General features: G+C 28.6%; 2 protein-coding genes across 6 annotated transcripts in view; one reads left to right on the top strand and one right to left on the bottom strand.

Moving 5' to 3' along the window:
• The window catches only part of LOC111620693 (ras-related and estrogen-regulated growth inhibitor-like), a 151,223-nt gene that overhangs the window by 118,336 nt on the left and 18,818 nt on the right, over positions 1 to 14,069 (top strand). For 3 of the 5 annotated variants that reach the window (XM_023362678.1, XM_023362681.1, XM_023362679.1), the window contains one exon: positions 5,860 to 6,650. The exons of 1 other annotated variant lie outside the window; for it this stretch is intronic. The gene's annotated coding sequence lies outside the window, so the exon portion shown is untranslated. Of the gene's footprint in view, positions 1 to 5,859; positions 6,651 to 6,951; positions 7,096 to 14,069 lie in introns of those variants that run through there. One more of the 5 variants, XM_023362682.1, reaches the window with a different exon arrangement.
• LOC111620686 overlaps positions 1 to 14,069 on the bottom strand; it is a 132,583-nt gene that overhangs the window by 115,053 nt on the left and 3,461 nt on the right. Inside the window, exon 2 of the mRNA XM_023362663.1 lies at positions 13,363 to 13,450. Within this exon, the coding sequence (XP_023218431.1) occupies positions 13,363 to 13,450 (88 nt within the window). The remainder of the gene's footprint in view (positions 1 to 13,362; positions 13,451 to 14,069) is intronic.

Here is a 14,069-nt window from a genome sequence, read left to right as displayed (position 1 = left end):
ATATAGTATTTAAAACGAAATATATTCAAGTAAAACAGGAAAATTAAATATATTCCAAGTTAAATTTAAATTTACTATGAAATATCGAATGAGAATCGTTAGTATATAATGTTTTATTCATTTCCTTACATCTTAAAAGTGGAAAAAAAAATTAGATTTTTAGATAGAGAAGAAAATGGAGAATGAAGTATTTTACTTAAATTAAAATTTCTTCTTCTTCCTCTTACTTTTTAAAATGAAACGTATTTTAAAATTAATTATTTTTAAATAAAAACATAATTTTCTCTTAAGATAAAACGGAGAACGATAAGAGAAATTCATCACTAGAATGGGAATTGAAGCTAAAATTTTTGACTTTTAGAAAAGTTAATTTGATTCTTTTGTGATTAAAATATAAATTTGAGTTCATTTAAAGAGGAAATTTATTTTAAAGCACAATAAATAAAGATTAAACACGGCGAAAATGGCGTTGAAAAGTGATAAAGATAGAGAAATTTATCACGTTTCTTCTTCCATTTAACCCATTTTAAACATAGAAAAAAAAGTATTGCATAAAACATAAAAAATACTTCACATTTTAATAATTTTTGAATTACAAAAGTGAAATAAAGAATTATTAAATCGATATTGAGTTTCTTTGACAAAGGAAGGAAGGAGTCTAAACACTGTACCTAATGATACGTTAAGTTGCATAAAAGAAAATAAAGAAAACTAAATTTAATAATTTAGAAAAAAGATCTGAAATTAGAATAAAATAATGTAAAAAAATATTAAGAAAATTTAATACTTTGCAAGGATTTATAGTGGAAAATAAGCTTAAAACATGAGAAAATTACTTAGAAAATCAATTTTTCTGATTTTTATTCAATTTATAAGTTATTTAATAAATTAAAATTAAAAAAAATCAAGAAAAAAACTCTAAAAAGTCAAAATTTATTGAAGAAAGTACAAAATTGCAATTAAATAAAACTCAGATTTACGTTTTCAACGTCATAACATAATATAAATTAATAAATAATAAGTAAATGAACTTAGAGAATGAGAAAACGAGCAGCAGAAAGGTTAGTCCAGTAGAATTCAATGCTCAAAATAACATAGAAGCCATTCTAGACAAATAAAATCCTCTAGAACGATGCTGTAGATGGCGTAAACAGCATACAGATAACAGCTGATAGATTAATAATGGGAAAAATAGAGCTACCAAACAAGCCATAAATCAAAAAAATTCCATTAAACTAGTCTTTCTAGAATTTAAAAAATTAAAAATAAAAGTTTAATTTACTCTAAAATCCATTCAAATATACCGAGAAGTAATTAAAATCTTCAACGTGGTATCATTTAGAATATTGAAGAATGCTCTAAAAACACAAGTTTTCTTCTAACAAATCCCAAAATTCCAGAAATAAGGAGGCCAAAAATCATTCTAGAAGCTGAAAAAAAAGCTTTAAAAAGTGCAAATTAATAATAAAAAAATACAATTTTTAGTAGGTCCTCGAAGGTTTTTACGGATGAGGAAGGAGAAAGGATGAAGGATGAGGAGACCAGAAATGGGATTTCGTGGAGAAGATGCCCCTTTTATAGAATTTATAGGCCATTTTCTCGCTTCTAAGATACTTCTTAAGCGAAAGGAAGCCATACTTTTATGATATTAAGCGACCGCAACTGCTAGACAATAACTATTTTTAGTAGAGAGTTGATGAAGATCGATACGATTGTTATAGCTCTCTACTATACACTCCATCCCCCACAAGTCACCATCAATGATGAAATTTCTAATAAATTCATCAAAATTAATTCGATTTTAATACAGGAAAACTTTGCATCTTTAACTGTAAACGGACGGTATTCTATAAAGCCTTGTAGCTTTATTATTATAAAAAATTGTTTCTGTTTATTTTCATATTTTTATCGTTAATTTTAATTAAAAATAAATTTCCAAAAAACCCAAAAGTTTTTGGTTAAACTTCTCTAAATTTTAGGATTTTTCAATTTATTTTTGAAGTAGGACTATATTTTCCCGAAAATCGATTCGAATTTTTTGGAAATTCTAAAAAATTAACCCAAATTTTTACTTTCCTGTTATATAATAGAGAGAAAGTATGGCTATCTGTCAAAAATGACCCCCTTAAGATTTTCCTGTATGTACAGTACAGTACGGTTGTCAGTTTGCTTGTGGGGTCACGATTTCCTTCACTCACTTTGAAGCTTAATAACTCCCGTGCCTTTTGTCGAAAATTTCTGAAATTTTGCAGGGAGGTTTATGTTTTAGGGGGAAATCTTTCTTTAATTTTTCAGGAAAATCGAATCATTGGTTCGGGAGATACAGCTTCAGCCCATTAATATCTCCCGAATCAATCTGAAGACTTAAAGGTAATGGTAGCAATTGTTAGGGATGAAAACAAATACAGGATGGAGGGAAATTGCAGCAACAATGTTACCAGCTTTTATTTTATAGTCTTTTTTAAAATAATTTGAGCCCACCAGTGGCCAATGTATACAATTACTATTTGTCAGGTGGGAACCTACGATCAATGTTCGTGAGTTCGCACCTGACAAACAGACATTGCCAGATTGCCCACTTGTTGCCTTGCCATAGCCCATGAAACCCAACCATACGATTTTTAAATAAAAATGACGTTTATTTAAGATTTACAAAATAAATATTGTAATTTTCTGCGTTTAAGCCGCAAAAATTGCTAAAACGCATAATTTGCAGCTGCTTTTATGTAGACTTTAGTACACAAATAACCCGCGGGTTATAGAATACGCTATAAATTATTGTAAAATTCGAATAAATTCTGAACAATTCTTATTAATTCAAGCTTGTTTCTTTTTCAGGTTTTTAAATTTTTCTGTGGTGAATTTTATGTTAACACATTTCAAACATCGTCATCACTGTGCATTGCATTCCACTGGCTTTTTACTTAAATCTTTTCCTACCCGTACTGAAGTTTTCATCTAAGCATTGCTTTGTACAGCGAGTTTTTATATCCACGGGTTTTGTACACATGAAATTTTGCCAAGATGGGCTTTGTATATTGCGGTTTTGTCTTTGGGTTTTCGTCCTATGGTCATTTATTCTATGAGTTCTGTCTGGATGATTTTATTTACATTTCGTCGGCACATTGTTAACGGATTTATAAACTTTTCACCAAAGATTCACGCATTTCTCCAAGGATTCTTAACTTTGAATGGGTTTGTTAACAAATCTGCACGTATTCCTCCAAGGATTATTGACTTGGAGCGGCTTTGTTAACAGATTTGCACGCATTCCTCCAAGGATTCTTGACTTGGATCGGATTGGTTAATAGATTTAGAATAATTTGGTATACGTTCCTTCATAGATTTTTTAACAGGGCGCAAAATTTTTAATTATTTAAATTAAAATAAAAAATAATACGAATAATTAAAGTGTATCCTTCGACCGACACGCATTAAATCTAACTAAACTGCACGTTAAATAATGCATTTTGAATGAAGGGTGTGGTAGCAATAAAAGAAAGATTTGTCATCTTGTTTGCCTTTGTGATTTTTATAACAGACAACTCGATTGAACGATCAAAAAATACACAAATTCTGCTGTAAATTTAGCAGCCAAAAAAATAATTTTGTGGAGCAAAAAAAAAAAAAAACAAAGTTTTACATAAATTTTTGATAAAGATATAAAACATAATTGTCAATATAAATTTATTTTTATGGATATTTTTCCCGTCGAAAATACATCAAAAATGGAATAAATTTCTTAGAAGTCTCCTAAAACTTGATTTAGTGTTATTTAACACGTAATTTAACATCTAAAAACATGCATTTTACAGTCAAAAATTCAAATTTTGTTCAGTTTGAAAAGTCAGATCACATGCTTACACCAAGTTGTAATTAAAAAATTTATAAAAATTATTTTTAATAATATATTTTTTTATTGAAAATAGTAAAAAATAACATATAAAAACTTATAAAATTAAATATTTTTTAATGTAATTTCCGAAAAATCTATAAATAAGACATACTTTTTGTTATAATTTCCAAAAACACCAATAAATTAGACATAATTTTTGCATCAATTTCCAATAAATCTATAAATTAAGCGTATAATTTCATACAAAAAACCCGAATTTTTAATAATTATGCACCATTAACTGACGAAAAAAATATTTTACATCAATTAAATCATCAAAAAAATTTTTTTTTAACTATATAGATGATAATATTCATAAACGGAGCCAATTTCTGTCCTCTTTACGATGTAAAATAGTGAGAGAGTCGAAGAATTATAGCATCTGCGACTTTGTGGATCCGTGCCAAAAAGTATACAGAATAATTTAAATCATTTGTACAGACAGACAAACGGACACATACACACACACACCTTTTCAAAATTTTGAAAAATCGTTTCCTATGACTTTAATACTTTAAAACAGGATAAAACTCAATTAGAAGTCATCAATGAATAATAAAATTTTAAAAAAATATATTATCTTTAATCGTTAAATTATCATAAAAATCATAAAAAAAAGACTTTAATTATTTAACGTGACATGTGATAAATGCATGTTTAATGATACAGGATTTTATGGCTTCGTAGGGGTTGACAAATTCCATTATTTCTGCTATTTTTTTAAATAGAATTTTCCGGAAATATTACATATAAAATATAATAATAAAAAAATAGTCTTTAATAAAGATTAGAAGAATTTATTCTCTGTTCAACCCCCTTTTTTCAGTTCATTCAACCCTGTATCAAATCAAAATCATGACTTTTTTCTAGTTACAGATTCAGCAGATCAAATAAAATCCAGAAAAAAGCAGCAAAAATTTTTACTACTTGGATTATTTTTACAGTTTTTTTTTAAAATATAATCTTGAAGTTTGTAGCTTTATCTTTAAGATTTTTCCAAAGATTCTGGAGATTTTCGTGTATAACGCGCACCCCAGAACAATTTCCGTTGATAAAATTCGAATTTTTTTTTGGATTTTCTAAGAAATATTTTGTTCTAATTTCTCTCGAATAATTTTGTTTGATTTTTCTTCTATTTTGCTGGATATAATTCCTTTTTTCTCTTGCCAAATTTATTAAACCATATTCCAGTTTGATGGGTTGTTTTTTTCCTTTATAACTTTGAATAACTTTCATACCAGATGATTTTTATGATAAAAATAATTAAAGTTAAATAAAGTTAAAATTTATTTTAAAAAATAATGCTTTAATCGGTTTATAAATTAATTTGATTAATTGTCACTTAAAATTATAATTTACACCAAAAAAGGGATAATGGTTAATGAGCAATTACAAGTTACAACTATAGATATTGAATTATTTATAACTTTATGAGGAATTTTATGGAGATAAAGAGGACTTAATCGTTAAAAAATCGATTTTTTACCCATTAACAATATAATTCGTGTAAAATTTATTAAAAATTACATTAAAATTTGACACATTTTACATCCATTGACGTTACTTATCTCTACAGCACGTTTTCGCTCTTATCTCCTTTATTTTTCCGAATTATCTTATAATTTTAAGAAAACATTAAGATAACTAGGCGTGTAATTTTGTAAAATATTTAAAATAAGTTTATTCTTAATAATGTTTGCAAGAAAAGGCCATTAAGAAATACACCTGCAATCGATCCCGGTTATTCTTGCAGATGCAGATTAAATCTGTCGTTATTTTTTTATATTTAAGCTTACGGTTAATATTAAAGTAATAAATCATTAAAATTTTATAAGAAATTTATTAATTTAGTGGAAAAAAAGAGTACATTCATTGATGAGTGCAAAATTTCTAGCGTAGAAATGATAAATCCGATTAAAGTATCTCAGTAGAGGGATGTTAAAAGCTTTCTTTTTTTAAGATAGAAGGATTGCTGAGAGGAGAAATGATAAAAGAAGAGACACTTCAATAAAATACAAGTTTGAAACATCCTCTGATAATTAAAAACTTCGAAAAAAACTTTCGACTGTTGAAGATTTTCTAAGTTTTGGCCATTTAAAATTGCCAGGAAACATGTGATCGGCCCCCCAACATCAATGCAGGCCCCCTACACCCGAACACATATAGATTCTTAGAAAGATCAAGGAAAAATCAAGATTTCGTTGGAAAATGCCGCCATTAAGCAGACAGCAATATTGACAAAAATATCAAAATCTGAGATAAGTAATCTACAAAAAAATCGTGTGGGACGTAATAAGATTATATTTTGAACTTTTTTTACAGGTAGAAATACCTGACTAAAAGAAAAAATCACGTTTGGATGTCTTAGAATCCAGCGCCATTTTTGAAAATCATTAAGAGAAATCGATCATTTGATAAATGATGAAAAGGTCAGATGATGCTGTCATTTAAATATATTTTATTTAGTCTAGAACTTAGTTTCTTAGACGATATTTTCGAAAAAAAAAAACATTTTTTATTCATTTAAATATAGAAATAATTCCGTCATTATCATTGGTTTGTAGCTATAATTACGTCTTATTCAAGAATATGTTAAGTACTGTACATGAAATCCCGCCACGATAGTAAAAAAAATTAAAATTTTGTAAGGTTTACATGAATTAGAAGGGCTGAAGATACAAAGTTATTATTATTTGAAAGGAACACTATGAATAAATAAAAGATAAAATTAATCAAAACTACGCGATAAATTAAGGTAATTTCTCACTTTTTGAAGGTAAAATTTAATGTTTTTTTCATTAAATATTCATAATTTTGTTTCTTTTTTTGCATTTTAAACTAGCAAATATCATTAAAATGTGATTTGTTTAAAGTTATATTCATGTTTAATAAAATTCCCAAATGACCATTTAAAAATAATTTTAAAAGTATTTATTTGCTTTTAATATTTTATCGTAGTTTTATATATTTTATTTAAAAATAAGGCAAAAATTAAAAAAAAAAATTATTTAATACGTTTTTTTTAAGAATAAAAAGTTTGAATGAAGTAGGTGGTCCTCCGAGATATATTTGATTTCAATTAAAAAATATTATTGATGATTGGTTGAAGAAATTCAAGCAAGCAGACAGAGATTTATATCGACCAATCGTCGTTAATCAGACGAAGTCATTATCCAATCATCAGTAAACTTTCCTAAAATGTATTTATATATCTTATATATCATAGAGTACTGCCTATATATACAATTCTTCAATTTATATTTCTATTATTATATAAATAATGAAAAAAAGTTAAGTATTAAAATAAATTTAGATAAAAATAACGTTCAGGATTAAAGCATAAAATAACTATTCTAATTAAAAAAAATATATTAAATTAAATTATAAAGAATATAATCTTTTTAATAGAAATAATATAAAATTCAATATGTTATAATATTAGAAAAGATGAAGTAGGGACTACATTTAGCTTATAAGTTAAGAAAATTACAGCATAGAGCCTCGAGTTATGAGGGTAAAATAGCATAGGACTCAGGCTACGAAGATAAATGCAATTTTTTTTTACCTCATTATTGCCTGCATTAATGCTCATAATTTAAATCTACCAACATAAACTCGAGTTAACGTGAAGAAATTCACGATTATTTCCAGAAAATTTCTCATTTAAACAAACCTATTTGCCCGAATTAATATAAAGGGTGGTTCAAAAATCAGTTAACTGAGATATACTGTATTTTAAGATTTAATACTTACTACAGTAATACTTAATTTCATAGTAATTTATTAGTTTCGAATTACGAATAATCTTAAAAATATCTCAGTCAACTGACTTTTGGACTACCCTTTATATTTACAACACACATTCGATCAATTCTTCAATAAAAACAATTTGAATAATTTAAAACTCGTTTTATTTTGTTCACTCATTAAATAAATGGACTGTTTATTATGAAAGCGATGTGAATCCATTTTCCCTTGTGTTAAGATAATTAAGAGTTCCAATTGATTCAAAAACCCTGATAAAGTTTGCCCCTGTTTCTATGAATTTAAATACAGTATACGTAAATTCATTACACAATCAATTTTTCAATGACAATTAACTAAACTAAATATTGTTTTTTTGGGTTTGCCATAAGTGGATTTGCGGCATTTTCATAATTATTTAAACTATTTAAATCATTGGACTGCAATTTGAAAATTTCAGACCTATACATTCCCAGTGTCGTTCGTCCATTTGTATGTCCTCCGTTAATCTAGGAAATGGAGTTAAATAGGTGAACAACAAGACTCGATTGTTATTAGGAAAAGTATGATATACAGGGGCAAGACGTCCGACTAGGCATGAAAAGATTTCACTATACACGAACTTTCTGCACTGGAAGTTACTTTTTTTGTTTTTAATTATAAGATAGTTGAAATTTGTATCCTAGCATTGTGACGTTGTCACAATAAATAATTTCTCGTTTTAATTTTGGATTGTTACGTAGCAGTGTATTGAAGTATTCATAATACGTAGAAGGTATGTAAGGCAGTAGCTGCATCACATCTTTATATTTTTTCCTGTTTAATGGTTCTAGCATATTTTATATAGGGTTGTTCGAGTGTTGAAGATGCTTCCATACGTGTAGTACTGTACATATATATTCACTACCATCAGAGGAAAGTGTAATTTACACGTGCACAATTTGGTATATGTGTCGTATCACAATAAAATGGTTAAATACTGTACGTTTTTAATTCATTAATTTATTAAATAATTATATTACGGCGATTTACACTACATTACACGATCCTCTGATTACATATGTATTCCATATGTATAATTCCCACATCCCTATACATAATATATGAAGGGCATTGTAAATTACAATGCTCCGTATGGCACTTACCTGTTATGGTGGAAGCATCTAGTGATTATTTTTAAACAACCCTATATTTATTTATTCTTATGACGTTTCCAAACTTTGGAGGGCCCCTTCATCTAATTTGTAATAAATCTAGATTTTTAAGTTCCGCCCCTCCATCAATTTTATAAAAAATTAGATACCTTTTTTATATAAAGAAGTCTAATTGTAAAATATCCAGTGTTAATCCTTAACTTACCCATTAGACTATGGGAAATGGACGTCAAAGCATAGAGTTATTTAAAAATATAAACTGTAAATTGTCTATAAATAACGAGTATAGAAGACACCGAGATGTGTCTTCTATACTCGTTATATTATTTTAAAATTGTATTATAAGACCGTTTCGGTTAAGATCGATTTGAAACGGCTGCCAAATAGACAAAAAAGTAATACAACCCGGTTAATTAACTTGTATTCATTCATAAACTTTTTACAGATAATTTAAACGTAAGTTAGGTAAAAAATAAAAGGTAAAAATTTAAGTTAATTTGGAGTGTTCGTTAAGGAGGAACTACCAAGCTGGATCGTTTTTAATAATGGATGCAATTGTAATGGCTTGTTTGTAAATGCGTAGAACCTCTGCCATTCTGGCCTCGATACGTTCTTAATAATACTAGCTTTATCCCTTTTTACCATATTTGTGGTACGGATCCAAACGCAGTAGGGCCGTATCAAATTTATTGGATGTTCTATCAGCCTCGTACCCTAGTGTCTCGAGGTACAAATCTAGATGAAACGTGGGTAATTTGTAGACCCTTAATTTTTGGTCCTTGAAAAACGCTAGCACGCCCTTTGCCATTATATAGAAGTCGATAAACTGTTGAATTCCTATGATACGTCATAGCTGACTGTATGTTTGGTTAATTCGAAGCTACGCGGAAATGGTTCAGATCTTCATTGTACTGTACGTCACCACAAGAAATTTTTTTTCACACAATGTTGTAACAAAAATTAGTATACCGATACATCGTGCTCGACCTTTGAACTGTAATGCCTCCGAAGCACAGTGCGAGTGCCATTCTTCTGACGTAATTTAATTGGCCAGTAGTATCGTTGGCACTCGAGCAATGAGTGAAGGTTCATCTTAGCTGGCTCTACAATTTGGATCTGAGTAAGGCCATCTTGTACAGCCAACTAAGACGAACCTTCTTTCATTGCTAGAGTGTCAACGATATTATTAATGAATTAACATTACGCCAGAAGAATGGCACTCACACACTGTTTCGGGAGCAGCACAGTTCAAAGGTCGATCACAACCTATCGGAATACTAACTTTACTACAATGTAGTGTAAAAAGCAGGGCTATGGAGTCGCGTAAAAATCTACCGACTCCGACTCCGACTCCGACTTTTCCTTACCATCCGACTCCGACTCCGACTCCGTTTCATATACATAACAAGTTGGTAAGTAAGAAGGGAGTCAAAACACCAAAACTCCACGACTCCGACTCCACAGCCCTGGTAAAAAGGAATTTCTTGAGGTGACCTACAATGAAGATCTGAACCATTTCCCGTGTGGCTTCGATTTAGCCAAATATATATCTACAACATATTTTAGGAACCTCACAGTTTATTGGCCGCTACACAATAACGACGGCCTTATCGGCTTATCCCAGAGGTCCAGAAAGCAGAGGTCTACAAAATACCCGCGTTTTATTCAGCGTTTAATCGTGCCAGGACGTACCAGGGCGTCGCCCTGGTACTTTTTTAAGCAGCAAAACACCATAGACGGTGGCGCCTCCACAATGGAGATTCAAACTAGGAGCGCCGGTTAGCGCCCTGGCACTTTTATATTTATGAATACACTCCTGGTTTCATCCCGATTTTGAAGTTTCTTCGGCGTATGCCAGCCAAACCTCTTGACACTCGGGTATGAGGCCGATAGAATACAAAAGATACTTTGACATTAATACAGTTCTAGCTGCTTTTGGTAAAATGGAGTGAAGGCAAGAAGGAACCACACGTCAAAGACTGGAGTGGGAGAGATTCTACATGTTTACAAGCAGGCATTACGGTTGGATCCATTAACAAGAGCCCAACTCGAAAGTTCCTCCAGAAGGAATATTTCAAATTAAATTAATTTTTCGCTTTTATTTGTATTTTTTAAAATATTTTTGTTATTAGATCGTGTTATTTAATTAATACAATTTGTAAAGCGCGAGGGCGTTGTGTTCTAAAATTTTATTTTCTTTTATTTCGACTCGTGGAACTTGAAAATGGCGGAAATGTGTTAATGTAACTACACATAATCGCATGTTTTATATTAAATATATATATATATTTACTGTATAATTTTTTTAAAACATTTAATGATATTAAATCTAATTTTTCAATTAATTTTGATACAATTTTTAAAAATGTTTTAACTTAATTACTTGTTAACCATCTTTAAATTTTTGTCTAGTTTATGATAATGTAGATTCTGTGTTATTGATTATGTTAATAAATTTAATTTAACTTGGCAAAAATTAAGTTATTTCTTAATTAAATTATTTTAAATGGTAATTTATTATTTAAATTAGTAACAAATTTTTTTTTGGCTTTTGCATGTTTTTACAGCGTAAAGTACGCTTCGCGTAGAGCGTGATGGACCGACGTGTCCATTTTCTGTTCCTATCGTATGTAAATTATTCAATTTTACAATGTAAAAATGTAATGTAAAAATTACAGTTAAAATAATAATATACAGTGGCCCAAAAGTCGGTGAACCGAGATATTTGACCGCAATTTCGGATCGGTTTTGGCCGTTTTTAAAAATAAGTTATATCATCGATTAACTGATTTACGAACCGAAATTATTAAGAATTTTTATATGAAATAACTCTAAAATATCTGTAAAGAATTTTAATTAAAAAAAGCCAAAAATTCTAAACATTTTAATGGAAGAAACGAAACGATTAAGATCTTAAGAATCTCCATCTTTTCCAAATTTGGAGAAGAATTAAGGCAATAAAACGTAATTAATTCTATTCCATTCTATTGTATCATCTGTCAATAGAAGCGTCACGTGTTTAATATAATTTAACACAAGATATCAAATATATTTGACTGTTACTTCCGTGACTTCTGCACGAGACATTTTGCGGTGGAAGTAGGAAAAATATCAAGAGATCGTTAAGGGCGATCATAGATTTTTATTGCTTGCTTGACATTGTTCAAACAATAATAAGAAACTTTATTAAAAGGATTCGGTATAAAGTTTATGGTCAGGTGATACAATTTATTTGACGATTTAACGAAAATACTGTGTCGAAATGCTCCTTCACATGTGAACTATTGTCAGATGAGATAGAAATGTATCTTTTTTTTCTTGTGTTTTAGACACTGATGTTGTGTCTAAAAAACAAGGAAAACTTCGTTTGCGATTTTAATTGAGTTTGTTTTGTTTATTCTTTAGATTTCTAATTGTCTGTCTTATTTTTTAGTGTGTATTTTTAATTTTCTGTTTTATTTTATTTGTATAAGTTATTTCAATTGTAAATTTCATTTATTTGTGTTATTTAATTGTCATTTTCATCAATTTCTATTGTTTTAATAATCAATTTTACATGACTGCTCTTTTATTTAATGTTTGTTTCACTTGTTTTACGTATACTTTTAATTGTTTCATTTTTCTTTGTATACAATATTTGAATTCTCTCTTTCATTTGTTTAGAATTCTTTAATTGTCAGTTTTGTCTGTCTGTTTTATTAAACAGCCTATTTCATTCATCCGTAGCTTTCAATTATACACATTTCATTTAGCTACGAAAATTTTAATTATTTCCATTTATTTGTCTTTATCATTAACTTGTATATTTCCTCTTTATTGTGTCTCCCATTTGTTTATATGTTTTTTAACCGTCCATTTTATTTGTCTGTCTCATTTAATTATCAATTTCTTTGTTAATAACTTGTTTTTTTTAAATAAACACATAAAATATCATTATGTAATTTTTTAAAAACTCAATTTTAATTTTTATAAAAATGTCGTTTTTTAGAGACATTTTCGTTGTTTAAATTTTAACTACGTCCTTACAATTTTATAAGCACATTGAAGGTGATCCTTTCATGTTTTTTTTTACGTTGAAGGTGACTTATAAGGTTTATTTATGGTATAAATTATTCATTATTTACGTTATTTTACTACCATTCTTGATTAATTCTTTGAAACGATATAATATCCTGCTTATTTATTATCGATTCATTGATTTTTCTCGTCCCAAAAGGAGTAAAAGCATAAAAATATCCTTTCATTCTTCCAACTTTGTCGATTTGTTGTCGTAAACCTTAAGATTTATATCATTCCAGTCATCTAGGAGTATTGTTTACGTGACCCATCTTTACTTAAAAGGAAAAAAAGAATCAAATTTTCCTTCCATCTTTATGCCAATGTGACCCAAAATTTTGTATCATACACTCAATTAAGTAGAGTGCAGAGTGTGAGAAAGAAGGTTGAATTTCTACCACTCGCGTGAAGACACGAGAAAAATTTACATATAAACACGTAAAATTACATATTTAATTGTACCTTTCTTAAAAATTATTCACGTTTCGTTCAAAATAATGAAGAGAAACTTACATGCTTCCGGCACCTTCTTCACCACATCCTGTTTGGTTGTTTGATATCCTTGGTGCCATGTAAAATTTCTCGCGTATTCTGTATTCAGCTGACAAAAAAAAATTTAAAAAATACATTAAAAATCTTTTTTAAAGTTTATTAATTAATTTAATCTTGTAGTAAACATCAGAAGTGAAGTTAAAAACAAATGTAGGTCGCGATACACGAATTAATCAGTGTCCATAAACCTACTGTAAGGCCGAAAACTAGAGAATTAATTAGTGTGTAAGACGTTGACAGAACTGATTTTGCTTACGTTAATTAATAACATTTTTCTATTTTAATTTTATTTTACATCTTGATTATTCCATTAAATGTCCTGAAATGTTTCATTATTTAATCTAGTTAAATGAAAACTTCAAATTTTTCTGAGGTGCAAACAGGCGTTGAAAGATTTTTTTATGTTTCTTTCTTTTAGTCAATCTCTGTCCTGTTTTAATTGATATTTTTTTCCCTTCACAATACAGCAGCAATAAAGTCACACTAACGTTCTCTGGAGATTTTTATTTATTTACTTAAGAGTTCTTCCTGGCTTCTTTCAAAGAATTCAATTGGTAAACACGAATATAAATTGTCAATTTACTTATTTATAATTCGCATTACATGTTAAAATATAACTTAACTATTTAATTAAATTTATTATGTAATAAATTAACTCATTGCTTATT

The sequence above is a fragment of the Centruroides sculpturatus genome, unplaced genomic scaffold (genome assembly GCF_000671375.1).
Source record: "Centruroides sculpturatus isolate CEXI.00-Female unplaced genomic scaffold, Cexi_2.0 scaffold287, whole genome shotgun sequence".
Classification (NCBI taxonomy): Eukaryota; Metazoa; Arthropoda; class Arachnida; order Scorpiones; family Buthidae; genus Centruroides; species Centruroides sculpturatus.
This window is presented reverse-complemented; position numbering and strand designations above follow the sequence as displayed.